Here is a 27,002-nt window from a genome sequence, read left to right on the forward strand (position 1 = left end):
GCCCTAGCACGGACACACGCCGTCGGGACAGGCTTCCCACCCTCTTGCGCGACTCTCAGCACGGTTATTCCTCTGTTTTTCCCCTCCGGTGGACAAACCCTCCCCGACGGCAACGTTGGCGGAGGACGCGACCGGGTCCGCGCGGAGACTCCGGCTCTATAACAGCTGCTTCAACCGGATCTTTACGGCCAAGCCCCGGTCGCTCTTGCCCGCTCCTGCCCGCTCCTCGGGGTCCCCCCCTGAGTCCGTGGACCGAGTCGTTAGGGCTGTGAGTGATTGTGACCGGTATTTGGAAGCGGGGCCGCGCAGCTGTTTGGCCCGGCTCCCCGGTATTAGTGCTGGAGATTTTATCACCAAATGCTCGCACCTGTTAACGGCAGCGACGGGCAATTCATCACCGCGGATTCTCACACTGCTGAACGTGGCCCTGCTTGGGGGGGATGGGGGGAAGATCTCTCTTTGGCACCCCCTTGGAAAAAAAACATCCCCTTCGGCGGGCATCCTCCCCCCCGGCCGCGCGTTTGCCGAGCCTCGGGGTGGGGAGGGTGGGGGGCGAACGACCTCAAAACCCAATAACAACAAACCCGTGTGTGTCCGCGGCTGAGACAGGGACATTGGGCTGCTACAGCCACCCACGGGGCGTGGGGTGGGCGGCTGCGGCCGCGACCCGGTGGCAGGAGGGGGGAGTGGGGCTCTGCCACCCGCGGGGACGCTGCTGTCGCTCTGGAGGGGGCTTGAGGTGCCGCTGCTTACGTGGAAATCCTCCCACTCCAGCTGCAGCCCGGCGGTGCCCGCTACCCACGGGCCGTCGGGGGATGCTGCGCCTCAGGGAGGAGGGAGGCGACAGTAGGGGAGCGGCGGAGGAGGGGTCCCGAGGCCGGAGGAGACTCCCCCCCGCCCCGGAGGGTGCCTGGCCCGGGGGGCTGGGCCACCTCGGAAACAAGTAGCCGGCCGGGCTAGCCCCGTCGGGTGGAATGCAGGGCTCAGGTGCCGTCTCAGCACCCCGCGGACACGCGCACCGTTCGTTTTGGTTTCTTGCGTGGGAAGAAGCTTGGCTGAGGGGTCCTCTGCGCCGTCCGCCCCGCACCTGCCGGTAGGCAGCATCCCCGGCGCGGGCCCGTGGGACCACCTTAGTGGTGGGTTTCCAGGCAGGGTGCTCCGGGATCGGAAATGTGAGAGAATGGGAAAGGGGAGCGAGGATCCCCAAATTCACACGACACCACCCCCCGTCAAGGGGGCCAAGGGAGCTTCATCCATCGTCGCCCCTTCGCCCCACACCAGCCCGTTCCGGCCGCAGCCGGGGGCATCCGAGGGCCGGGGGAGCGTGGAGCGCTTTTCCTCGAAAGCGTCCCCGCCGGGGGCGGGGGACGCGCTCCCCGAGGAGCCGGGCCGTGTCCCGCGGGGGCTGCGGCGGGCGACGGGCCCCACGTGATGCCGGTGCGGCCGTATAAAGGCGCGGGGAGCGCTGGCGGGAGGCGCAGAGCGGGAGCGTTTCCACCGGGTCCCAGCTCGGGAGGGGTGGGGAGGGGGGGAGTCGTCTTCCCAACTTCTGCCCTCCCCCCTCCCTCTTCCCCCGCCCCTCCCTCCCCCCCTCCCCTCAGCCCTGCCAAGGAGCCACCGCACCCCCCGCTTCTCCCCCCCCCTTTTTTTTTCCTTTTCCCCTCTCTCCTTTTATTATCATTATTACTATTATTTATTATCGCTGCTTCCAAGCTGCCTGCCCAGCCTCCGAGCGCCCCGTCCCTCCGTCCCCGCCCCGCCGCCCCTCCCTCTGCAGCCACCACCCCCCGGCCCTGCCGAGGCCCCGCCAGCAGCGGAGCGGAGACCGGGGACACGGAGCGGCGGCGGGGCAGCTCGGAGTCCCAACGGCGGCCGTAACCCTCCGGTACGGCCCTGGGCCCATCCCGGGAGCTGCCGCTAGGTGAGGGGGGGGGGGCGAGCGGGAGCCCGGCCCCAGCCCCGGCCACACAACAATGACTTTGGGCAGCAGCAGCGGGATCATGTCCGAGCGCTCCCCGGAGGAAGAGCCGCTCTCCGAGGTGGAAGACGCGGATATCGACGTGGTGGGCCCGCCCCAGGATGGGGGCAAGTACAGCGAGGAGGAGGAGGAGGACGACGACGACGAGGAGGAGGAAGAGGAGGAGGAGGAGGACGGCGGGGATCCGCTGGGGCTGGCCCTGTCGCGGAGCGGGGCCGCCAAGTCGCGCATGGGGGGGTCCCCGGAGCGGCTCTCCCCTGCCGGGGGCTCGGAACCGGCCTGTGCCCGCGGAGCCGGGCCCGGGGAGAAGGGAGCCGCGGCGGGGGGCGGCGGAGGCGGCGGCGCGGGGGGGAAGAACCCGCTGGTGAAGCCGCCCTACTCCTACATCGCCCTCATCACCATGGCCATCCTGCAGAGCCCCAAGAAGCGGCTGACTCTGAGCGAGATTTGCGAGTTCATCAGCGGCCGCTTCCCCTACTACCGGGAGAAGTTCCCCGCCTGGCAGAACAGCATCCGCCACAACCTTTCCCTCAACGACTGCTTCGTCAAGATCCCCCGGGAACCGGGCAACCCGGGAAAGGGCAACTACTGGACGCTGGACCCCGAGTCCGCCGACATGTTCGACAACGGCAGCTTCCTGCGCCGGAGGAAACGCTTCAAGCGGCAGCAGCAGCTGCACCCCCCGCACCCCGAGCTGCTGCTGCGGGCCGGGGCCGCCGACCCCGCCGCCTTCCTGCCCGGCTTCGCCTATGGACCCTACGGCTACAACTACGGCCTGCAGCTGCAGGGCTACCCCCCCCCGCACCACCACCCCCCACACCACCACCACCACCACCCCGGCGGGGGCGGCGGGGGCCCCGCGGGCGCCTTCCCCTTCGCGGCGCCGCACTGCCCGTTACCGGCTCCGCCGCCTCCCGCCGCCGCCTCCGTCTTCTCCGCCGCCTCGGGGCTTCCCTCCTTCCTGGGCGGCGAGCTGAACTGCAGAAAGTCCTTCTACCACCCTCAGCTGAGCCCCACCGCCCTGCCCGCCGCCATCCTCCAGACCCTGAAGCCGGACCCCACGCCCGGTGCCGGCGGCGGGGGCGGCGGCACCAACCAACCCTCCCGACCTTCTTTTTCCATAGACAACATCATCGGGGGGGCCGTGCCCCCTCCACCGCCCAGCACCAACCCCAGCGCCGCGCCCGCCGCTCCCTACCCCGCCGGGCAGGCGGCCCCCCCGACCCCAGTACCGGCCCCGGTCCTGGCCGTGCTCAGCCCCGCCTTGGCCCCGGCGCAGCCCCAGGTCAGCCTGGCACACGAGCCACTGCTACAGCCGGCCCAGAACTTTTCCAGTAAAATCACCACCCTGAGCAGCTGTCATTTTTAAAGCGCGCTGGGGAAAAGGGGAGGGCGGGGGGGGTTCGGGGGGGAGAGTCGCGAAGCAAACGGCCCCTTCCCAGCTCTCCCCCCCCACCCCTCCTCCGAAACTGCTCCCCTTCCCTCTCCCCGTCCCCTCCATCTCCTCCTGTTGTGTTTTAAGGTAGGAAATATTTCCTTTTTTTTTTTTTTTTTAATTTTACTTTATTTCCAGGCTCTGTGGCATCCAGATCTGTTTGTATCTCTTTACTCTGAAAAAAAAAAAAAAAATTAAACAAACCGGGATGGCGGGAGGGAAAGAACAACACGATTTGGTCCCGCAAGCGCCAAAGCGTATTTATAAAGCGGCCGTAACGTAAAGCCGGGACCCGGGCTGGTTGAACACGCAGCGCCTTGCGGGGGGTGGTGGTGGGGGGGAAACGTTAAGAAAGAAGCGGTCTTAGGGGGGGAAATGTTTCCTTTGAGAGGTGAGGGGGTTCCCCCAAATCGCCCGGAGAAGCGGCCGGAGGAGCTGCGGGCGGCCCCCGTGGCAGCGAGCACGCTTTCGTCCCTGTGATTTCCCCCCCCCGGGCGGTTTTGCTGTGTGTCTGTCTCTCCCCGGCTCTCAAAGAAAATGTTTTAATGGCTCGATCTTATTTTTAGTTTCTTTGAAGCTTCGGGTTTGGTTTTAAAAGGCGCTGTTTAGGGTTTCTTTATTTTTAAGAAGAAGACAAGTCGGTGAAACTCAGGACTGCGGGTGTTTCTGTTTCTTTTTTTTTCTTTTTCTTTTTTTTTTTTTTTGTCTTTTCAATGAGACATTCGAATGCATGTTTAAGAGAAAATCCGATCCGTGAGGAAGTTTTCGAAATTCCCACACTTTTTTTTTTTTTTTTTGATCCCCCGTTTTTCCACCCCACTCTCCCCGTGCGTGGGTTTTTTGGTGTATTGGTAATTATTTGTATATAGATTGTTCGGGAGCTAATGAGCGGAGTCCAGTTAACTCTTCACTGGTTGTGCATCCGTCATATCTATTTTATTGAGAGAATCTGTGAATAATTTGATGTGGAAAAGGCAACAGAATTTTGTCCACCGTTGGTGTAAATTAATAAATGTTTGTGACCTGGTTAAAAAATAATAATAATGATGATGATAATAATCCCAAACGTTCTTTGCGATCTCCTTTGTCACGCTGAGGGCCGAGAGCCCCGCTCGGGCCTCGGGGAAGCGGCTGGCTCCCACCCTCTGGCCGGTACCACTTGTCCGGCTGTGTGATTTCGTCGCCCGAAGCCGGCGGGGCTGAGCCCCTCCACCTCCGCGGCCGGGCGCGCAGCCTGCGCGGGGCTGCTCCGCTCCGCTCCCTTCCAAAAAAAAAAAACAAACCCGGAATCCGGCGCAGCCGGAGGAGGGGGGATGTCCCCGCTTTGGGTCCACGGGCCGGCAAGAGAAAGGACCTCCCGGGTATTTTGTTGTTGTTGCTTTGTTGTTGTTGTTAATTTTACTCTTTTAAAATTTTCTTTCTTTGCTTGTTGGTGTGTCCCTGTTTCCAGGGGGAGGAAAGTGGGGGGTAAGAGGGGCAGGAGAAAAGTTCTCCTTTCTCTCCCCCCTCAGCCTCCCTTTATTTTGTTTGGAAAAGTTGACACATGAGAAAATAAGTTGGAGGGTTCCTTCCCCCCCCCCCCCGCACACACGTCCCCCTTGGGCCTGCAGCATTTGAATGACCGAATGAAACTTGATCTCCGCCTAAATTTTGCAACAACTTACAAAGTAAATAAACATCTTTAAGAGCTCCCTTTTCCTCCACCCCCCCCTCCCTATTTATTTATTTCAGGGACCAAGCGTGGCTCTTTGGTTTGTTTGTTGGCAGGAACCCTGATCTAAAGAATCGAGGCCTTTCTGCCCCGTGCAGCCAGCTGAAGGAGAAAACGGAGGGGAAAAAAAAAAAAAAGCTAAGACGTACGAGGCAGGGAGCGAGGGACGGAGCCGGTCCCGAGGCTTTGTGCGGGAGCCGGGCAGTGTGCGCCGGGGGATGCTGGGGGGCAGTTCGACCTTTCTTTTCTCTTCTTCTTCTTCATTTTTTTTTTTATTCCCTCTCCCCTGCCCCTGTCTGTGCCAGCCGAACCTCCGCGCAGTTTGTTGATGTTGTTCCCGAACGCGCCGCCCTTCCCGCAGCGAGCGGTCTCACATCTTCCCTTCACACGCATTTGCTTTTGAAAAGCGATCTTCGTGTCCGGCACTTGGTTGTCTCCCTTTCATGTCCAGCTCCTACAAAAGGGGCTACAAGACTCGACATGGGAGAAAAGGGGAGGCCAATGAATCTATTTTCCAGATTGCCAAGCACATGGTTGGAAATTGAAGGGGCTTTTGTAGCATTTCCCCTTCCTCCCTCCCTCCCTCCCCGCTCCTTTTCTTTTGCTTGTGTGCAAATTGTTCAATTGCTCTGGCAGGGGTGTTCCTGACAAGCTCATTACTAGAAGGTGCCAGACCCCTCCTCTCCTTCTCCCCCCCGAGTCTTTGATGAAGTTAAAACGCGCTGATAGCCGCTCTCGGGGCCAGCTTTGTTCAGCCTCCTTTAATAACCGAGCCTGCTTTGAGGAGAGGGGATCCGAAGGAAGAAAGCGATGTGCAGCGAGCCTGGGTGGTGGCTGTGTGTCTGGAAAAGAGGGGGGGTGTATTTTAATAGAAAGTAGCGATTTCTAATTTAATTTTTTTTTTTGATGGCTTGTTTGTTTGCGAAGTGCGGGAGGAAGATGAGCCAAGGGTGCCCGGAGCGGATAAGAAACAGCAACCGGTGCCCGCGGGGATGTGCGGGTGCGTCTGGTCCTCGCAGCTCCCCGTTTGGGCGCAGGGGCTTGGCTAAGTTGGTGGTCTGAGGGTTTGGGGGGATGGAGGGGGGTCTTCTCTGCAGGGAAGCGGTGTTTTCCCCCGAGAGACCCCTTCCCCCACACGCTCAGGGGAGTGGGTATTTCTGGGGCTAGGATACCTTTCCCCGGCTCCGTTCCCCTTCTTTCGCCTTGCGGAGTCGTTGCGGGATTTTTAAGCCGCCGTCGCCGGCCGGGATTGAAGCTGAGCTGGTTTGGGAGCGGGGGGATTCCCCCCCCCTTACCCACGGTACCCCCTAGCCAGGCTGGGCTCGGCCCTCCCGGCCCTCGGCCGGCGCCGCCGATTTGTGGGGTTTTTTTTAGGGGGGTTTACTTATTTATTTATTTATTTTTCCTCAAGCGGCACTAACTTTAAATTTTTCCCATCTCTTAAATTTCTCTCAAGCACTCGAGTTCTCCCCGTGCCCCGGTCAAACTCACGCCGCCTGCGAAACTCTGCGCCGCTCTGGGAGCCGGCGGGAGGGATCGGCGGAGATCCCCCGGGAACTGCATCCCCCCAGCTGCCGGGACGGCGGGGAAGGGCCCGAGTGGGCTCCCCTGGGGTCGGGAACCCCTGTCCGGGATTTGCTTTGGCGGGAGATGAAGGAGAAATCTCTCCCCGGCGGGGCGGGACGGACCACGGCTCCTAATGATGGGGCTGGCGGGGTCCCCAGCCCCGATCTTCACGGGACATTATTTTTAAGAGCTCAGCGAGGATCATTTTTCACGCCTCGCTGCCTAAAGGAGGGTTTTATTTATTTATTGGGGGGGAGAGAGGAGGTGGGTGAGGACACCAAGCACTGAAAGGAAAATAATTAGCTGTTGCAGTCGCTGCTTGGGAGTTCCTGGCCAAAAAGGCGACCCGGCGTTTGCCTTCCCTCTCGTCCGCAGGCGAATCCGCCCGATTTTCGGGGTTGTTTTTGGGGTTGTTTTACCGGTGTTAAACCCCCTAAGACCCCGCTCCCGCCGCGGGGCTCGATCCTTTGCCGCCGATTTGTGTTTTTTCTAACCCACCCCCCCCAGCTCTGCTCCCTTTCGGCTGTTTCCGAGCGGGGCCAGAGGGATGTGGGTTTCCCTGCCTTGCTTTGGCTTTGGTCAGGCATCCGTGGAAGTGATACTTTTTTTTTTTTAAATTTTTATTTTTAATGTGTCTCCAGGGTGACGGGGTTGTAACAAAAACGCGAAGCTCTCTGAGTATTTACTCCGCGGCGGTTTTCCCTGTGCGAGGTGGAAAACTGGGATTTCTCCTCGAGTTTATCGGGGCGGGATAAAACGATCCTGTCCAGCAATATCCCCGCAGGGACAGCAGCGGGGAGGATGGCGGGGGGACAGACAGAATTTCTTTCTGTGCTTTCGCTTAACTAAGCTCGTGTTAAGCAGAGTGGGTCCCAAGGAAGGAAGCGAGCGGCCCTTCTCTCGCCGGTCGGGCTGAGGGGTGTGTGTTGCGGGACCCCGGCCCGACCGGCCCCGCTGCACTCCCCCCGCTCGGCCTCGCCTCCACCCCGGCACCTCCTGCTTTCCATTACTGCCCATTTGGAGAATTATGAAAGGTCAAGATCTTATTCCTTTCCCCAGGTAGCTTTTTCTTTCTAATTCCTTTTCTCTTTCTAATTCCTCGCAGCCCCGAACAAAAGTTCCGGGTTATAGAAACCACCTTGAGACACGAAGAGCATCTTTTCCAATAGCTCGGCCCTTCCTCCGGGCCTGCCCTGGCCCTGCCTTGTCACTGCGCAGAAATTCTCGTTTTCACGGCGAATTTAGGATTTAATAGTAACGCCCGGTCTCACTGTGCCCCAGTGCCCGACCTGAAAACTCTTGCCTGCCTCGTAACTTTGGAAAATAACTGCCCTGCGGCATCTTCTTTCCTTCCTCGTCTCCCTTTCGTTTCTTTCCTTTCCCGGCAGAGAAAGTAGATAAACGAGGTTTTTAAAAAAAACCCTTTTTTTTTTTTTTTTTTTTTTTTTCCGATGCGGGGAGGGCGGGAGGAGCTGTCGCAGCCGACTCAGCCACAGGAAAATTGTCTTGCAAATTAAGTTGATGCTTTCGAAATCCTCCTCGAGATGTGTGCCGTCGGTCAGGGCCCTGCACTCACCCGTCCGTCTGTCGGACGAGAGAGCGGCCAGACCCACGCTCCCCCTTTTCCTCCCGGACCACGGCTCGTCTTTCCTTCCTCCTCTTCCTCGCCTTTTCTCTTTCTCGTCTTCTCTTTAATTTTTTTTTCTTTCTTTCTTTTTCTTTCTTTTCTTCTTTCTTTCTTTTTCTTCTTTCTTTCTTTTCTTCTTTCTTTTCTTTCCTCTTTCTTTTCTTTCTTTCTTCCCTTCTTCCTTTCTTTCTTTCCTTCTTTTATTCTTTCTCTTTCTTTCTTTGTTTCACTCTTCTACTTACCTGGTTCTTTCCCCCTGTCTCTCACTTTGTTTTTCTCTCTCTTTCTCTCTTCCTTTTCTCTCTCTTCTGTGATTTTCTCTTTTTCTCCCTCTTCCCCCCCCCCTTTTGGTTTGTTTTTCTCTCTTTTTGTCCCTTTCTCTCTCTTTTTCTCCCTCTCTCTCCCTATATTAATATTTCCTTTTTCCTATCTTTTTACCTCTCCCCCTTCCCCACCTCTCCCTAGCGCTCTCCCCAGCCTCACTCGCTTTGTCTCGGCTCCATGCAGGGCCGCTCTCCCGCTCTCTCCAGTTTTCCAGCTCTGTCCAGCCCCGGGGGGTTGCTAGCCCGGCCGCGGTGGGGAGGGGGGTGTCCCCTCCTTTGACATTCCCTCTCCCCCCTCCCCGTTCCCTGCCTGTGCCCAGTGTCTCCGGGTGTGGGTCCGTCACCCCGGCCGGTAGCACGTCCCCGTACCGCCCCCCCCCAGTTTTTCACCGGCGTCCCGGGCCCAGGCGCAGTGCTGGACCAGTTCACATTTCATTATTTTATTAAACAAAATGCAACTTGGGGGCCCCAAGCCCGTGGCAGCAACAGGTGACGCTGCGATTCGGGACAGGAAAAAAAAAACAAACACCAAAACAAACCACCAAAGGAAAAAACCCACTCGCGGCAGGGCTTGATCGCGAGTTTCCAACCCTTCCTCATCACCCAAATGCTAATAATCTCCTCGGGTGGACGGTCCCGGGATGCCCCCACCCGGGAAGCAGATCGCTGGCCGACCCGACTCCGCTGGGCAACCGGTACCGAGCAGCCCCGAGCCCTCAGCCCTGCCCTTTCCTGGCCGCGGGCAGGGGAATGCTCTGCTTCCCGACCTCCCACCCACTGGATCCGGGTAAATTGGATATATGGATGTAGATTGAATTGTAACCCTTCACTTCTCCGTGTGCCCTACTCATAAACTCGAATAAAAACCTGTGAGGGGGACCTGAGCGGAGCCCGACGGGGTGTAATGAGTTTGCGGGTCCGTTCCCACAGGGCAGGCTTCGTGTCGGTGCGTCGGGATCAAACTTGTCACCGATTTGGCGGTGTTTCTCTCATCCGCTCACCCTTTCTGGGTATCGAGGGTGGGACTCCATGTCGCAGGGTGGCACAGAAGAGTTTTTCGGGGCAGCCCTTTTCCGTTTCGGTCAGATTTCGATTTCCCCGCTTTAACTCGACTTTTAAGTGAGATTACATCCGTCTTTAGCTAGTACCGGAGTTTTGAAAAGGGTTAAAACAACACCGGCGATTCCTTTCACTCTCACAAAAATTCCCAGGTATTCCACTTTTCACCGCCGACGGAGGGTCCTCGGAAAGTCCGTGTAACCCGAAAGAGCCCCCAACTCCCCACCTCACCCCCCCCAAACACCGCTCAGCAGTGGGAGCCGTCTGCGGGGCGCACGATCGCCTTTAATTCCAGCCGGCTTCCCTGCAAAATCCGTGGGAATTTTTTCGCCCTAGCCGGACGAGATGACCCGGGGTGTCCCTCTCATCAGCAGGGAGGGGGGACCACGACACAGGACAAGACCTCGGGTGTAGAAAACCCTGCAGCTTGGTGGGAGCGGTGCCGGGGCGGGGCGGGGGCACCAGCAGACCCCCGGTGGGCCGGGGACGGAGGGGCCGCCGCTGTCACTTTAAATTTAAACAAAGTGGAGAAGGAAAAACTTCTCCCGTCGGGGAATGGGGCCAAAAAAATGGCAGGGTCCAGCTAGACGGACCCCCCCACCCCACTTCGCCTAGGACCGAGGGTCCTTCCGTCCGCGGCAGGTCCGGGAAGTGTGGGGGGGGCGAGGGGAGGGAGCTACGGGGCGGGTGGTGGGGCACTGCTGGCCCCCCCGACCCCTTCTGGGGTCTCTTCCCAGCAGAGAGACCTGGCCGCGAAATAAAGCCGACTGAAGGAGCGGGCAGGGCTCGGCCGAGAGCCTCCGGGCCGTTGCGGGGTACAGCGCCGAGCACCCCCTGCCAGCCTTGGGGGGTTGGGGTGGGGGGTAGCCCCTTCCTGAGGCAAGCAGGGTCTCCCAGCGACGCTCTCCTGGGGTTGTGCCCCCCCAAGCGCACCTTCCCACCGCTAACCCCCCAAGATTTTACTGGAGTTATTTCTGAAATGCCCTTTCCTCTTTTTCTCCGCGCTTTTCTCCCCCCCCCGCCTTTTTCTATTCAATGACTTCTGCAAAACCCGAGGCCGCTGCCACCTAACGCAGATCCCGGCGCCGAAATCCACCTCTCCTCTGTGACTTACAACCCAAATCCCAGTCCCATGACCTTTTCCTCCCCCCCCCCCCGCCACCCCCCCGCAGGTCCCCCACCCTCGGTCATGTGGGACACGAGTAAATTTATCCACCCTGATGGAAAGGCCTCCCTTCTGTGATTGCTCTGGAGAAGCCCGACACTTTTCACGGGGAGGATAATTTCGTTTTCCCACCTTTCTCTCTCTTTTCTTCTTTTTAATTCCGTTTTAATGTCATTTTCTTCCCTGCCCCACAAAGCTCCCGTCTTGTCTTGGGCATGCTCCTACTCTGGGTAGGAAAACCGAAACACTCCTTGTTTTCTTTTTTTTCTCCTTTTTTTTTTTTTTTTTTTTTTTTTGGCGCTGCCAGCCTTGGGCACGCTCCGGGGTCTGCCTGGAGGGGGAGATTTATCCCGATTTACCCCAATTTACCCCAACCGCAGGCAGGTGTCAGGCACATTTGGGTGGGAGAAATGAAATCACGGCTCCGACTCCGGTCTTTCCGCTCTCCATCCTTGCCCAGTAAACTCGCGCCCACGAGCTCCAGTGGAAAAAAAAATGTGGAGAGAAATTGATAGAAATTAATCTTTTCCCAGCCCTGCTCAGAGGTCGGGAAAAGATCCTTGGGAAAGCGTGGCAGCAATCCCGGAGATCCCGATTTCAGGCGTTGCTGCCGGCGACGAAAGAAAATATGGAAATATTGCGTATGGAAAACGCGCATATTGAAACTCTACGCCAGATCCAGCTGATATTATAGTCGATATTCCCAGAATTTTCCTTTTGCTTTTGCACAATATTCCTCGGTGGCGCTTTTTTTTTTTTTTTTTTTACGTGCCCCGGACAGAACAGATGGGAAATATTTATCGAGAGGGAAGGATGCGATAATGGGAAACACGGGTCCTTTTTTAAAACATCTGTTCTCGCCCCAAATTTCGAAGGGAAAAATAAAAATGCAGGAAAGCAGCGCAGCAGCACCGATGTGAAGTGAGAAACGCAAATCAATCGGAATCGAGCGTTTCCCCCCAACTAAGTGGAGAAAAGTGGGTTTCCAGCGCGGGGCCGGGCCGAGGTGGGGGGTTTCACCGCCCAGCCCCCGCAGGTGCCTCTGCAGGATTTATAACCCCCGGTTTGTACCATTTCTCTCCGTTCCCAGCGAGCCGCTTTCCCCGGGAATTTTTAAATAAATGCACCCCCTGCCACAATTTTGTTCGCATCTGGGTACCGGTGTTATTTCCCGGGCTGCCCCGATGGGAATGGTGCGGGGCTTTTGTCGGACTTTAAGGATGGAGAGGCAGGGAGGGGAGGGAGGGCTGTGCCCGGGAGGTGGGGGGGTTGCTAACTGCCTCCTCTATTTTAATGTCATTATAGTTGCCGTGGCAACCCATCGGATCACTCCTCCTGGAGTGAACCTTGTGACAATGGTTGGTTTGAGAGAAATCGGTAAATGTGCAACCGAGGGACAGGGCTGCATTACCGCCGACAACAGCCGGGGTTTAACATGTGACCCTTCCAATTACACCCCGCTCCCTCGCTGCAGCTGCCTCCGCCGCGCTGCCAAGATGCGGGTGGTTGCGGGGCAGGGGTGGTTTGGGGAGGGGGGGACCCGGAGCAGCAGCCCCCATGCCTCTGCCTTCCCAGGGAGCCCGAAGAGGGGAAGAGCATCTCTGCGCCAGGATGGCGAATGCAGTCCCAATCCCTCAAAAAAAAAAAAAAAAAAAAAAAAAAAAAAGGAAGAAAAAAAGCTTCTCCGGGGGAATGTGGAGGAAGCTGGGGAATAAGGACCTGGCTGGGGGGTAGGCAGGGACCTCCCCACCCCGCCCCACCGGCGGCACATCTGCTGCACGACTGCAAGGAGGAACGAAAAAAATCCGCCCCTTCCCCGCAAAAAAAAAAAAAAAAAAAGTTTAAAGCCTTAAAAATATGGTTCAGAGAATTACAAGTAATCAGAGCTGCGGGGGTCAGCAGTGCAAACTTTTTAAGACTAATGTTTATTTAGAAAAGTGAGTGGTGTCTGCGTTGCTTTTCTAGTGCCCCAGCACAAAAGTCCTAATGGCTTTTGCAGATTTTCCATCCCAAACTCCGGCACCGGGCGCGTGGACCACCGCCGAAAGCAACCCCGAGCACGGCCCCCCCCACACCAGCCTTTCAAAGGGAGCACTGGCACAGGGCTTTAAATCTATTCCCCCTAGTCTTTCAATTAATCCGTGACAATATTTTCTGCACTCGCTCCCCAATTTCGGCCGGCTTTCTCGTTGGTTTGATGCAACCCGAGCCCTCGATAAGACTGAGGAGGAGAAATCGGGGGATGAGGACGGTGATCTCCCCCCCTCCCCAGCCCCGTGCAGGCTGAAATCAAGGCGGGGGTTCAGTCGAGCTGGAAACCTCGTTAAGAGGAACCCGGGGGCAGAGGCAGGAACCGGCGCGGGGTGGGCTGGCCGGTGTCCGTCGGGGAGGCATCGCTGGCAAACCCATTCCCCCCCTAATCTCACCCCGTCCCCGTTTCCCCTCTTCAGCCGCTCTCCCGAGAGCCAGCCACCAGTCCCTGTGTGGTTTTGGGGGGGTCTCTGCTGAACCCATCCCAAAATTCGGGGGATTTTACTGCCCTTGCAGAGATTCAAGTCTCCATCTCGGGATGCTCCAGGACTGAAGGAATAAACTCAGCAATACCCAAAACCTGGAGTGCCTTTTGAGGCAGCTCTCCTTCCCACCCCAGCCCCCGACTTTAAACAGGAGGTGAATCCAGGGGAAAACCCAGAACTGGGATCTCGTCCGAAACCAGTGGCACCAGTGCTATGTGCCTTGCGGCAGGGCTGGGAGAGCTCAGCTGGGTTTGATTTCTCCTCAGATCACCCCCCTGCCCTTGCTAGGTGACCGGAGCTGGGAGGGCTGGACACGGCAGGAGTCTCAGCCCCCTTTCCAGCAAAGCGCAGCCATCGCAGCCTGGATGCAGGTTGCCACCAGCAGCACATCCACCTCCTTCCCAGAGAAGGGCTGTTCAGGGAAATGCCCCCTCTCCCCAGTCTGTGTGACAGCCAGCGCTAGGAGCTGTCACTGGGACTGACAGCTTGTCATGCAGCGGGGCAGCACTCTCGGCAGTGGGATGTGCAGGAGAGAAACAGGGTGGAGGAGAGGAATGGGGTGAAGAGGGAGAGAAAGGGTCTAGATCCTGCTCCTTTTCCAGCCAAGTGACTTGGTAAGCTTGGTTTAAGCCCTTTTTTGGTCTGTGTAGGGCAAAAAATGCAGCTCAGACCCGAGAAGGCTGAACCAAGCAAGGGCAGCAAGGTGCCTCTGGAAGCAAGCACACCCCCGAGGCCTGATCCTGCCATCCCCTGGCCGAGTCCACCCCAGGTGCTCAGCTCCGTCAGGACCAGGTCCTGAGGACACAGCCAGTGCTGCGAGGCTGAGCATGGCGGAGGGAGGACATCGGTATTTATAAACGGCTGAAACGTGCCTGACACTCGAGGGAAGATCCTCTCCGCTTCCTCAAGGGCTTTCATTTGAAGGGCTTGACTCTGTCCTCCAAGAAGTCTCTAAGACCTCCTGGCTCCCATTATTCCCCTGAGGGCCCTGCGTCACCCTCCTCGAGGTGTGCTGAAGCACCCAGACCCTGTGGCTGTGATCGCTTGGGGAATGGAGGGACCCTGGGCAGGACCTGGCACCTCTCTTCAGGGTTTGAGCTCCAGGTGCAAAGCTGGCCTGCGGGGAGGGGCTGGGTGGCACCAGCCCTTTGCTGTTCTGCGTCCCTCCACCGCCCCATGACAAAGCACAAATGCTGGGAATGCAGTTCAGCCCCAAATTTGGAACACTTGGGCTGGAATCTTTTGAATGCATTTGAAAAGAGGAGGGAGGGTGGGGAGAGGGACATGGGAAGGGGAAAGATCTACAGCCTTGCTGGCATGAAGCTGATTTGTCTGGATCCTGTCCCTTTGTGGCTGTCGTCTGTCACTGTATCCAGGAGATGCTGCAAACCATGTGCAGATGAGGCTCAGCCATGTGAGAAGCGTTCCCACATCAGGTATCATGACACGGCACCCACCTCGCCTTGCACCCCAATTTAAATCAAAGCCATACTTCTCCCTGGCAGGGAAAGGGTGGGAACTTCAACCAGCTCCTCCTGCCTCTGTGTCCCGCTCCCCAGGACCTTGCCGGGGCAGAGAGGTGTGTGTGACAGTGTGGGTGACAGTGCGGCTGCCAAGAGGTGGCCCAGGGAGGCCAGGGACCAGTGAAGCAAAGCCCCTCCATACCCTGAGGGCTGGGTCCCGCTTGATGCTCCAGCGAGGTTTTTCATCTGCCTCTGCGATGTCAGCAGAGCACAAAGGCAGGGGAGAGGTGAACCCCTCTGTTAATACACGTGTTTTAAATAACTGGTATTTTTATTTCTTCCCTCCAGTGCGGTGGGCTTGGCACTCATCTTTGTTTGCACAATTGTCCTGCCTATACGTTCTGTTGCCCAAGTAAGGAGAAAAAGATTCCGTGCGTGATCTGGAGGTGTGCTTTGCTGGTTCTGACACGTAAATATTAATCAAGAAACAACACTGAAGAGACAAAAAGAGAGCTCTCCTACCCTTGAACCCCTTCACATCCCTTTATTGTCCTGGCAGTTGTTGCACTTGGACTGGCTTTTTGCTTTCTCCTCTCAGAGCGGCTGGCTCCAGCAACGGTCCCCAGATTCCTCAGCTATGTCCTACTGAGGGAAAACATTTATTGAAGTTTTCAGATTATTGGGGAAATACATATTTCTGCTTCTTTTCCAAACTCCACTGACATCTTTTCTAAGCCAGACCCACGTGTCAATGTGGGGGCAGGAGGCATCCTCTCCCTCTCCTCTCGCGGCTGATGCCTCCTGCATGAACTTTGAGTACCCAGAAATGTCACAGAGCAGGATTTCTACCACCGCCATGTGCTTCGCTAGTGGGCAATAGCGGTGAGTATGCGTGTAGTTTATTTTCCTGCATAAAGATGCACTCCAGCTCGCCCACACCTCTGAAGAAACAGAGGATATGGACACACATTCCCAGCTCCTCAGATAACCACATTTCAGATTACCTTTGCTGAGGTGGCACCAATGCCTTGGTGCTGTGTGGGAGGAAGCAGAGGAGCGGAGGCTATGGGAATTGAGGATGTCAGAGAAGGAGATAACGTCTGGCATAAAGCTGCCCTTGCCTTGTCAGCACATGCATCTGTGACTGAACTGCGGGTACGCACCTGCGGTTGGGCCATGCCCTTGGCGGGAGCATCCCTCATTGTTTCTCCCTCACAGTCCTGTGAGCCAATGGGACCTGGTGCCTGCCATTGCCTGTGAGCATCATACGTGCCCAGCGCTCACCTCCTGCCTCCCAGCACCCCAACTAGGGTCAACTCAGCATCCCCAGGGAAGCACCCTGGCCAGCACGGGGTGCGGTGTTTTGAAACAGCAGCAGGTTCATTGCTCCAGTTGTTCCTACTGGAGGCTCTTCTCTGCGTGTGCAGATGTGCATGCGTGCAGGTGTGTGTGGGCAGATGTGTGTGTGCGTGCGGGGAGCTCTCCCTTGGCAGCACAATGGGAGAGTGAAGTGTAAAACATTCTGGCTCGGTGGATAAATTGTCTACAAAGGGCTCTTCAACCTGAACGCACACCGTGAAGGGCCGTGGCACTTCTCCAGGTGAACAATGGCTGGGGCTGAGTCACAGCACTGCCAAGAAGCATCCCAATGTTGCCTGTCAAGGGAAGGGGGCTTGTGTTTTACCCCTGAGACAGATTTGTCAACGAATTCCCCAGATCACTGTGGCATCAGGGGCACAGGAAAGAAGCGGAAAGGGAGAATAGGAATGAAATGCTTAGGCTCTGCATCTGTGGGTGGAATGCAATTCTTGCAGCAATAAGCAGCTCTACGAGTGGTTCCTTTCCAGTTTTGACCTCGAGAGCTGGAGCTGGGACCAGAGGGAGAGGGCACAGGGAGTTGCCCTGCGAAAGGATGAGGCAGCCTGTTGCACGTGAAGAAGAGGAGATATCTTTCCCCAGGGCACTCCGTGAAACTCGCTCTGCTGTGGCTCTCACTCCACTGGCAGCTTCTCAAATGGTAACTAAAAAGCGTTCGCGTTTGGACACGGCCTTTAGCTTCAGATGTCCTTGAAGCTTCAGCTGCCAGAGGCTGGCAGGGTGCAGCAAGGAGAGGATCGCTCTGTGCTTGCTGTTTCTGATATTTTCTTTTTAAGCATCCATCCCCAGCCACTGCTGGAGAGGAGATGTTGGAGCTTTGGATGAAATCCCACAAATTTTCATGGAAGCAGAACGGCAGGAAGGCAAACAGGAAAGAAGAGGAGTAATATACTATTCTCGGGGGCACTGGTTGCATTTCTCTGTTTGTTTTGCTATGCTGTTTCCTTTTCCTCCAGCCGCATACTACAGGATTATGGCAAATGAATTAAGGGATTAAATCATAAGGAAGAATTAGGATCCTGCTGATTTAGAAGCAGAAGCCCAGATGGGCTTATTGAACTCTAAACGATGCCAGAGCTTCTCGGGTAGTGCTGTGGATGTAGGTCACAGGATAATTTAGGTTGGAAGGAACCTCTGAAGGTCTCTGGTCCAACAGCCCTCAAAGCAGAGCCAACTTAGATCAGATTGCCCAGGGCTTTGTCCAGCGAAATTTTGAATGTCTCCAAGGATGGAGATTCCCCCACCTCTCTGGTCCCCTGTGTTTAACCATCCTCAGGGTGAATTTTTCCCCTAATAGCTAACCAAAGCTTTCCCTTCTGCAACTTGTGTTCATTGCTGCTCCTTCCATCACTGTGCACCTTGGGTGGATGACCAGGTGCATCAGGGACCTATTCAGGCCCCATTGTACCTGCCTTGTAAGCCAGGGAGGAGGGAGCCTGGCCCTCTGCAGCGAGGGAGAGGCCGAAGTCATGAAACGGGGCTCTGTTTGGACTCAGATTCGATTTGCACGGTTAAGGCTTGTTGATTCCATACAAGGTTTTCCTGGCTGGGAGCTGAATTTGGATCCACAGCCAAACTTTTTTTCTTTTCCAGAGCGTTCAGCATAAATCAGACTTTCACAGCCGCCTTTGAGTGGACAGAGCAAGAAATCATGTTTTGTCTCCTGTCCAGGAGTTCTGGGAGAAGGGAGCTGTCAGGAACCAGCCCAGATCCCGACACACGCTTGTGCATCCTCGCTGCCTGGCTCTGCCTTTTCCTGTCTGGTGTCACGGCTCCGTCGGCTCCTGTGCACTGCCTTCCCCAGCCGAGATCCCAGCAGGGCTGCTGACATCCAAGATGAGCTGTGCCCCAAGCAAAGGACACGGTGACTCTTTTCGGGCCTGTTATGCTCTCCCCTGCTTCTCAGCCAAGCCATTAAGTGGGTTTTTACATAGATCCAGATCTGGCCTGGTGCTCTGTTGAGACCACTTGCACCTCCCTGGTGTCATACATTTAGGCTCCTTTTTTTTTTTTTTTGTTGAGGATTGGCCCAGGGAAGTCACCCCTCTGTGTGCTTTTCTAACTCTCTTGTCACTAGTCTCACTAGGAATTATTTTCTAATACCTCAGTAGAATTTCCCTTGCTGTGCCTTCTGTCCATTGTCTCCCATGCACTCCAGGAAGAGCGCAGCTCTGTTTTCTCTGTAACCACCCATCAGCCTTGTCCTCTGGCTGAACAAACCCAGCTCCCTCCACATTTTCCAATTTGGCAAAGTGCTGCTAATTGATTTATCTTGTACTGCTCCATAAGCATTTGAGGGAGAGGGGTGAGCTCCCATAAACAGGACATGGGGCACCTACGCCCCAGCATCTCCTAGCAGATGGGGAGGGCTGTGGTGGGGATGGCTGCAGAAACCCTACCAGCACCTGCAGTGGAGCCGAGCAGGGGACTGAAAGCTCTGTTGCTGATCCTGCTGAAACAGAGGGTTAAAGCCTCTCTGCTGGAGCCATTCCCTGCTAGTGAGATCCATACAGTCCATTAAAATTAGGGATCTTATTATGAGCTATATAAAAAAGGTAAAGAGGAAATGAGAACCTTATGAAGAGTTTCTTGTGTGTGCAGATGGCAAGGGCATTTGAGGCCAAGAAAGCCTCTCCAACAGGCTTTTTCTGAACAGAACCTTCATTTTGCAGGTTTTCTCCTCTTTCAAAAAGAGATAAATAGATGCAGGACTATCTTTCCTGCAGAGCTAACCCTCGCTGACCAGCCACGTTGTCCTTGGGATGGAGAAACAGACTCTAAACTTGTGTCATGCTCTCAGGGGCACGGTCTCCTTTCCTCCTGGCATCAAATTCAGCCTTCAAATGCACTTTTAGGTCACATTCAGGTCTCTCCCGAACCCGAAGGAGCTGACTGTGTTTGCTGCCTCCCCCAGCCTACTTGAGGCCGGGTGAGACGTCCCCTGTCCATCAGCACAGAGGAGCTATTTGAGTCTACTGAGTAGCATCAGGAGCCCTGAGAGCCGGCCAAAACTGGGAATTCAGCCTTTCAGCACTGGCACTGGGCCACCGCTCTGCCTCTGTTCCAAGGCAGCAAAAAACAGGGACCTCAAATATGGGACAGACTTTGGGTCTGTAGCAGAACTAGAGACCTTGGGAGTCTGGGCGTCCATTTGCTTGCTATGACCACCTGCTGGGACAGTTTTTTCCCTTTCTCCTCCTGTCCCCACCCGCTGTGCATAGATGTGTTGTCATGTGGCAGTACCAGAGTGGGAGAAGTTTCCAGAGCTGCTCTCTGGACCTGTAGGATCCTGTGGGACCCCTTGGCCACCCGCTTGGGTCCTACCTGAGCCTCAAAGGGACAGCAGAGGCTGGAAGTGTCCCTGGAACATGATCCTTGTTTATACAGAAGTATAATCTCTCGTGAAAGCTGTAGGAGAGTGATTTTTGACCCCTGTGCAGGCTAAGAGCCAAAGCACGGTAAGGCTAAGTGATGTGACCAAGGCTGCACAGGCAGCCTGTGGCGAAGCAAGACCGACAGCCTGGCTGTGTCGGTGTCGTGAGCCCTCGTCACCGCTGCTCGTCACCGCTGCTCAGTGGCAGAGCTCTGGCCACCTCACCTCCCTGGCCGCCCAGCCAGCTAGCCCGCTCCATTCTCCTTCAGACTCTTAAAATAATTCCTGCAAAGACTCGAGCATGGTTTCGTTTTCACTAATAAATCCCTGCTTGCACTTGAAGCTGCTGTGCCTTTTAAAACATTATCCGTGGCTCTGATTACACCCCTGATGAAAGCAGGAATGGCCCTATTAGCTTTCATGGCAAGCAGTGCTGCCACGTCCTGCTATCCTTCACGCGCTCGGTGTAACCCAAGTTTCGGAGGAAAGGGAGGGGGCAAAAAAGGTGTCTTGTAAATGCAGTGTTTGTCTCCATCTTCACTTCAGACTGAGGACATTACACACTTGAAATTCACCCCTAGAAACAGCTTTGATTGGTCCAAAATTTTTATTTATTTTTTTTTTAATTAATTTTTTTAATTGCTACCAGCAATTAACTCCTGCTCTGCAACTCCAACTCAATGCCTTTGCCTCTCCGGCCCCTGCAAGCAGCTGCATCAAGGAAGGGTAAGCAGACACGGGGTGGGGAGAAGGGAAACAGGAGCTGCTTGAGCAGTGATGAGCAAAAGCCGCTCTGTAATGGTGTGTCCTCTTCATGGCTGAGAGAGGGGGTGGGTTTTGGGGGAGTAGAGTGATGTGCCCACAGCCAACTGTTGTGGAAAATCTCACCCCATGGCAACAGGTTGGCTCTGGGTCATTAATCCAGACGTGCAGGTGGGTAAACTGAGGCACGAAGGCATTAATGCTCTCTAGTGGGAGAGAATCAGGGAAGAAGGGGAACTCTGCTCCAAAACTGCCGAGGTGAGCTTTTCAAACTCCTTCAGCTTTGCTCTGCTTGGAGAGCTTCTTGGAAATGAGTTTGCAGAAAAAGCAGAGAGACTGTTCTCAAACAGGCCTGCAGGCACCAAGCACAGGGCCGTGGGACCGTGGCAGCAAGGAAAGGAAAGGAAAGAGGGAAACAGAGAAATAGAGAAACAGGGAAAGGGAAAAGGAAAATAAGAGAAAAGACAGACAAAAGGAGAAAGATAGTAAGAAAAAGAGGAAGATAAAAAGAGAAAAAAGATGAGAATAATGAGGAAAGAGGGCAGGAGGTGAGGAACCTCTCTGCAGCTCCCTGGATAGCCGGGGGAGGGGATCGGGCACCACCGCCTGTGTCCAAGCAATTTCCTCCCCTGCAGAAGAGCTGGCTGCCCTGGCCACCCCAAAAACAAGGCTGGCAGCTGTCGGAGGGGCCGAGCCGCTGCTGCAGCCAGGGAAGCGCTGGTTTGGCTGGGCCGCTACCCGTGCGGAGCAGCCGGGAGAGGGTGGCAGGTGAGCGAGGCGCAGTCATTACTACAACAGATGGGAGAGGCATGACATTACATGGCAGGGCTATTATTTACCGAGCGCTCGTGTTTGTCATGGCTGAAGATGACATCTTATTAAGGAGTCATGACACTGGGGGATTTTTTAAGCCTGGGGGCCAAGAAGGCTAATGAACGAGGATAGCTCAAGGAATAGATGGAGGGTAGTGCCATTTTTGGGTCACAGGCAAAGCTGACTAATGTTTCACCGGCCCAGTTTCTGGGAGATTTCCAGGCTGTGGCACATCTCCCTCCTACTGTTTAGGGATGGAGGCTCCTCGCTGTGGCTTGGTCGTGCTGGCTCAGGTAGAAGTGACTGTCTGAGAGATGACGCCGCGAGGGAGCAAAGCTTGAGCTGTGTTACCGAAGAGCTCCCACCTGTAACTAACACCCGTGGACAGCCAAATCGTACTCCTGCAAACAAGGGCATGGGGCAGGGAATGGCTTTTGGACAGGTTTCCCCAAATCCCACCTTGCAGAGGGTTTGGAGGAGGGCCCTCAGACAGCCCATGCTGGGGAAGCATGGAAAGCAGGACCCCGCTGTTGGTGTGGGACTGTCACTCCTGTGTGATGCTTGTTGGGACACCGAGGCCTAAAGCAGGGCTGCCTGGCTCATTTTGTCCCCCCTCAGCCTGCCCCATCATCCTCTCTGCAAGCCTTGCCCTGAAACAAGAGCCGTCTCCCTGGAGCTCCCATGTGCCGACTCCTTATCGCTGACCCCCTCTGTCAGTGCAGATGCTTGACTAATGTTCCCTTGTAAAATGTTGTGTTAAGCACATTCCAGCCACTGACATTAAATACTTGGGCCAGGGCAGTGCTCACCCTCCGGCGGACGGAGCGCTGAGCCAGCCCCGGCCACACGCCTGACGCTGCTGCAGCCAAAACATTTGCTCTTTTCTGCCCCATCTCCACCTCTCCCCTGCCCTCCCTCCGGCACAGGCAGCATGGGCAGGGGGAGGGAAGGAGGCAGCGGGCAGGAGCACGGCTATCTGGCAGATGAAATAATAATTACCCCAGCCGCCTCCCGGCCTCCCTCGCATTCCTCTGTGCTAACAGCTCGGGTTATTTTGTTTTCATCCGCAAATATTGACTTGCTGGGTTCTTTTCACCTCGTGCCTATTAAAAAGGCATTGCTCATGGTATTGTTATTGAATTTGTTCTGCAGCTGCGAGAAGCATCTGACAACTTCAAGGAATTCACCCGCACCGCTTGAGCGGGCCCTGAGGGCTGTGTGCCCTCAATACCCTCCGAAACCGCTTTGCCTGCTGCTGTCCAAGGGACAGGACACCCAGGCTGGCTCAGCAAGAGCATTGCCCAGCCTTCCCACCAAGGAGGAGACCGGGGTGGTGCTGGGGATGAGGCTGTGGAGATGTGGTCCTAGAGGATGCTGCTTTGCTGCTCCATGCCTCAGTTTCCCTCTTCAGCCTTGTGATTCCTGGATAGTTTTGTAAGGCACTGTGTTAACGAAAAGACGTGTGATTTACCAGCCTGACCTTTCGCTGCTGCAAAGTGTCCTTCTGTGCTCAGAACAGCTTGAAAATGTGGGAGTTGTTTCCAGATGCCTTAACCTGGCTGGGGCAATAACCAGAAAAATAAACGCCTTCATTTCACGCTGACCTAAATTATCTGGGTAATTAATGAGCATGACAGCAATGCTCACACAGCCCCAGCCCCTAGTGAGATAGTGGTTTGGGACAGAGGGGGATTGATGCCCCTTTTCCGTGCAGGGGCATCTGGGGTACAGGGGAGGGGTGTGAAATGTCTCCCCACAGCATTCAGCCGAGGGCAGGGGCAGTGAGACAGCAGCCTGCTCGTGAGGAAACCCCCTGTTTCAGCAGCTGTGCTGAGCTTTGGCATCTCTCCCAGAATAAAATCGACTGGCACCACATTCCCGGGGAGTCCCCTCTGTCCCCAGCCATCCCTCCAGGGGAAATCCCAGAGATGCCAGCACTCTGTCAGCTGATATTACCTGATTCCCAAATCCCCAGATGGGATGAGAATAGGGAATTGGGGACAGGTGAGAAAGGCTGCAATGTCAGCAGGCACCCGGGGGTTGGTGTCCTCATCGAAACCTCTCCCTGTCCCCTGGGAAATGTTGCGATTCCCCCTTCTCCATCAGAGGTCTGACAGGTGCCTGTTCCTGTGGGTGGGCTGGGTGTGGGCAGCCTTGGGCTCCTCTACACGTGCATCTCCTACGGCCTCTTGCCGGGGTGAGACCTGCACACATGGCCAATGACAGGGGTCTCCTCCTCCCAGCTGCTCTTGCTCATCTGCGGGACAACTGAGCAGCAAATCTGTGGAAAAGGACTTTCCGTGCTGATCTGATGGACCGACCCTTCCAGTCACCCAGCAGGCTCAGCGTCTTCACCCCTCTAACCTCCCTCCACATGCCCTTTTAACCTCCCTCAGCATGAAAAGAGCCAGCAGGTGAAATCCCAGCTTGCCACCCCAGTGACAGCCACCAGCCAAGCCTAGGGGCTGCTGCCGTCACTGACGTTGGGCAGAGCTGTGACTACCTTGGTGGAGGGATGCTTTTTTATGGGGCAGGAATGGGCTGCGTGCTGACTGCTGCTGTGTACCTCTCAACCCTCCCACTCGTGGGGCTGCTGCCATGGGGACCTCCCCAGCCCTGACGTGGGGACAGCTAAGCATGGTAAGGGGTGCCCAACCCTGCAGAGACACCCGGGAGCATTGCCAAGGCTTGGGGCATGGTGGTGGGCTCAGCAGAGGAAGAGGTCCAAGCGGAGGGGTTCAGCAGGGGCGCATCAGTGACGGCCGCAAAGTCACGGGGCCAGACCTGATCCCAAACGCCCTGTGTTGAATGGGTCATCTCCTGCCTCGTGACCAACCTGCAAAAAATAACGCAGCTCACTCCTTCTTCCAGACCCTGTTCGCGGAAAGCAAATGTCAGAGTTGCCATGCCTGAGTGTTTATTTTGGCAACGGCCGGGGGCTGGGCCAGCGGGCACAGGAGGACATGGCGAGGTGGATTAGCTGCCCTGTTGAGGATGCGGCATGGCCAGAGGGCACTTTTCTCCTGGCTTCAGGCCGCAGCGTATCGGTCCGTTGTAAATACTGACCAGCCACAGGAAGGGCATCATGCTGGGCCTTGGCGGCAGCTGAAACCTGGAGGAGAGCAAGGGTGCCTGTGGGTACCACTGAACCCTGGTGTGACCCCCATCAGGGCACTGGTTCCGGCCAATGCCTGGGGTCATTCCAGCCATAGCAGCCTGATGTCCCTGCTGCAGGGGCAGGAAGAAAATCACCGCCAAGGAGTGTCCTATTCTCCTGACCTTTGCTCTCCAAATATTTAGGATCCCACAGTGCACAGTCACAAGCCTTGTTCGGCTTCAGTGTGATGCCATTTGCCTCCTGTCTCAGCTGTCCTCAGTAATTCATCTCCAGCTTGCTGAGCTGGGGAAGACGTGCCCACGCCATCGGACTCCCCTGGGGTGAGCACAGGGACTGGAGCACCCTCCCAAGCCCCGTTTGTCCCTTGTTCCCTGGGCTCCCACCTTGTTGTAGGCGGATGGTCAGCGGGGATGGAGGGGAGCACCCATGGGAGGGCAGTCCCCTGTCCCTGGCAGGGCTCACTGTTCACTCCCTTGTGGCATCCTTCAAAACGGTGGTGATGAGGAAGAGTCCAGGCACGGTGAGCAGACCAAATGACTTTGTGTTAGGGAAGGGGCTGGGAGGGTAGGTTTGAAGAGAGCTGGTGTAACAAGCAGAAGGAGAAACTGAGGTGCCCACCAGCCACTGGCAAGTCAGAGGAGCATCCCCAGACCCCAGTGGGGTTTGGTTTGGTTAAGGGCTTGGGCTGGTGGGCAAATGAACTGGTACTGCACATGCCATAATTCCCAGGGTATGCATGTAGCCCTGTGCAGCACCTGTGGGGTCTGAGCTTGCTGTCAGTAATTGGCATAAACTAAGAAGGATGCTCTTATCTCCCGGAGTGGCTGCAATCGTACAAGCCCTGCTGCATGAGTGGCACCTAGAGGTGCTTCTGCCCTGTGGGCACTGTGGAAGAGACACCCAGCTGGAGAGGTCTGAGTGGAGGCTGGAACATTTGGACGAGACTCCAGAAGGATGAACTTCACTTGGGCAAGATCATCCCCTCAGTGAAGGAGGGAGAGTGCTTAGACGGTGAGTCCTTGGTGCAATGGCTCTGTCACTGAGCATTAGTGACCTGAGGGTGCAAAGGAAGAAGAGCCCAGGAGGAGGATCCTGAAAGCAGGAGTGACATTTCTAAAGGGGCAATAGTGGCTGTTGGATCATCTCTGCTCTGACCACAGGTATGGCTTATTATGTATATTTTAAAAGCCCACAGTTGGCCACGCTTTTGCTCCCTCTGGTTGAAAATCCACTGCTTCCACAGAGAACTTTTCCATTCATACCTGACATAAGAATAAAGACTGCTTTAGTGATGACACCACAATGCCTCAAATGAGATGGACTCCCAGGGGATGTGTCCATCAGAGATCATTCAGCCAGAAGGCCCATGTGGACCCCGCCATTCAGAAATCCTTCTGCTGATGATTGCAAGGGGTAGAAAATAGCAAAACCTCCACACCATGGTGTGCGTGGTTTTAATTATAAGCTAAAAGTTTATGGTGTTTCACAGGCAAAAAGGTTTTTTTTTTAATGCTCTGTTAAAATGAAACTTTATGAAACTATATATAGCACTAATTATATTTAATTTTAAAAATGAAATTACATGTGGTTTTTCATTATGCTCTTTGAATGACTGATAGTAATTTTTTTTTTATTGGTCAGACACTACATTTTCTTACCAAAAGCCATATTTCTCATAGTTTCAAAAAATAACAATAATTTCAACAAAAAGTACTGGTGAAATATCATAGAAAAGTTACCGGTTTCAAAGTATGTGAAATGGGAAAAAAAACTTTAATAATTTTTTCCTTTTTTTTTTCAAATGGATTTGTTTCCATTTCCAATCAACATTTGGTATACCAATAATGATGTTTTCTTGAGAGAAAAGAAATCCCGAGCGACCACAGCAAGACTTAGATTTTAGGCTTAGATTTTCGGCTGATGCAAGTCAACCCATCTCCACAGGAGCTGGCCCTGTGTTGCACAGGAGGAAGATTTAGCCCTGTGTGTTTATGTGGTGTCTTCACACCCCTCCATTTCCTGCTGAAACCAGTAGCAGCACTCCTGCCTGGGCCAATGGGGCTGTGACTGAACAGTGTAGAGCGAAAAACCCTGTGGAGATAGAGAGAAAATCATAAGCAAATGTAAAATGAAAGTTGAAAGGTGAGGTTTGATGAGGGGAAATGACTCACGGGTTGGGAATGAGGGACGGGGTCTTGGGGAGGCTCAGCAGCTCGAGCTCCAGTGACCCCCGACTGTGAGGAGTTGTGGGGAGGATGGAGGCGAGGCCAAGCATGGAGCAACGAAACGAATGGTTGAGCCCAGGGAGAGTGATGAAAACCAGGAAGACAAGCCCATGGCGGTCATGCAGAAAATGGAGAGCTATCCAGCATTTCCAGACTGTCTGTGCTGTTTATCCTTCCCTTGGCTTTGCTTGGGGGTTGTGTGAAACACGATGAGGTAGAGACCTGAGGGAAATCCATAAAGCTGGTGCATCTACAGCAATGGTTTAAAACTGCATTCAAACTCCTGACTCCACATCTGCTGTGCAGTGTAGGGAAAGGCAGTGGTATTTCCTAAGCCACTGTAGCATAAAGGAATGGAGTAGTATATTTTAAATAATTTGAATGTCCTCGAATGAACCTTCTGATCTTCTCCTGCAAAAGCCACCAGAAGCCAGCAGAGACATTGTGTGTCTGCAGCCAGGGCTGGGTGAGTTGGGGAAGGATGTATGGAT

The 27,002-nt window shown here is 55.3% G+C and overlaps 1 protein-coding gene across 1 annotated transcript; it reads left to right on the top strand.

Annotated features, from left to right (window-relative positions):
* Positions 1-1,659: 1,659 nt before the first annotated feature.
* On the top strand, positions 1,660-22,771 carry FOXD2 (forkhead box D2). The gene is given in 9 exon segments (XM_086754003.1): positions 1,660-2,774; positions 2,777-2,830; positions 2,832-3,500; positions 15,192-15,725; positions 15,843-15,998; positions 16,691-16,860; positions 16,997-17,103; positions 17,814-18,084; positions 22,321-22,771. Coding segments are annotated over 3 exon segments (1,371 nt in total). The 5' UTR covers positions 1,660-1,973; the 3' UTR covers positions 3,348-3,500; positions 15,192-15,725; positions 15,843-15,998; positions 16,691-16,860; positions 16,997-17,103; positions 17,814-18,084; positions 22,321-22,771.
* Positions 22,772-27,002: the final 4,231 nt, after the last annotated feature.

This window comes from Chlamydotis macqueenii, chromosome 8 (genome assembly GCF_036417535.1).
Source record: "Chlamydotis macqueenii isolate bChlMac1 chromosome 8, bChlMac1.mat, whole genome shotgun sequence".
Taxonomy (NCBI): domain Eukaryota; kingdom Metazoa; phylum Chordata; class Aves; order Otidiformes; family Otididae; genus Chlamydotis; species Chlamydotis macqueenii.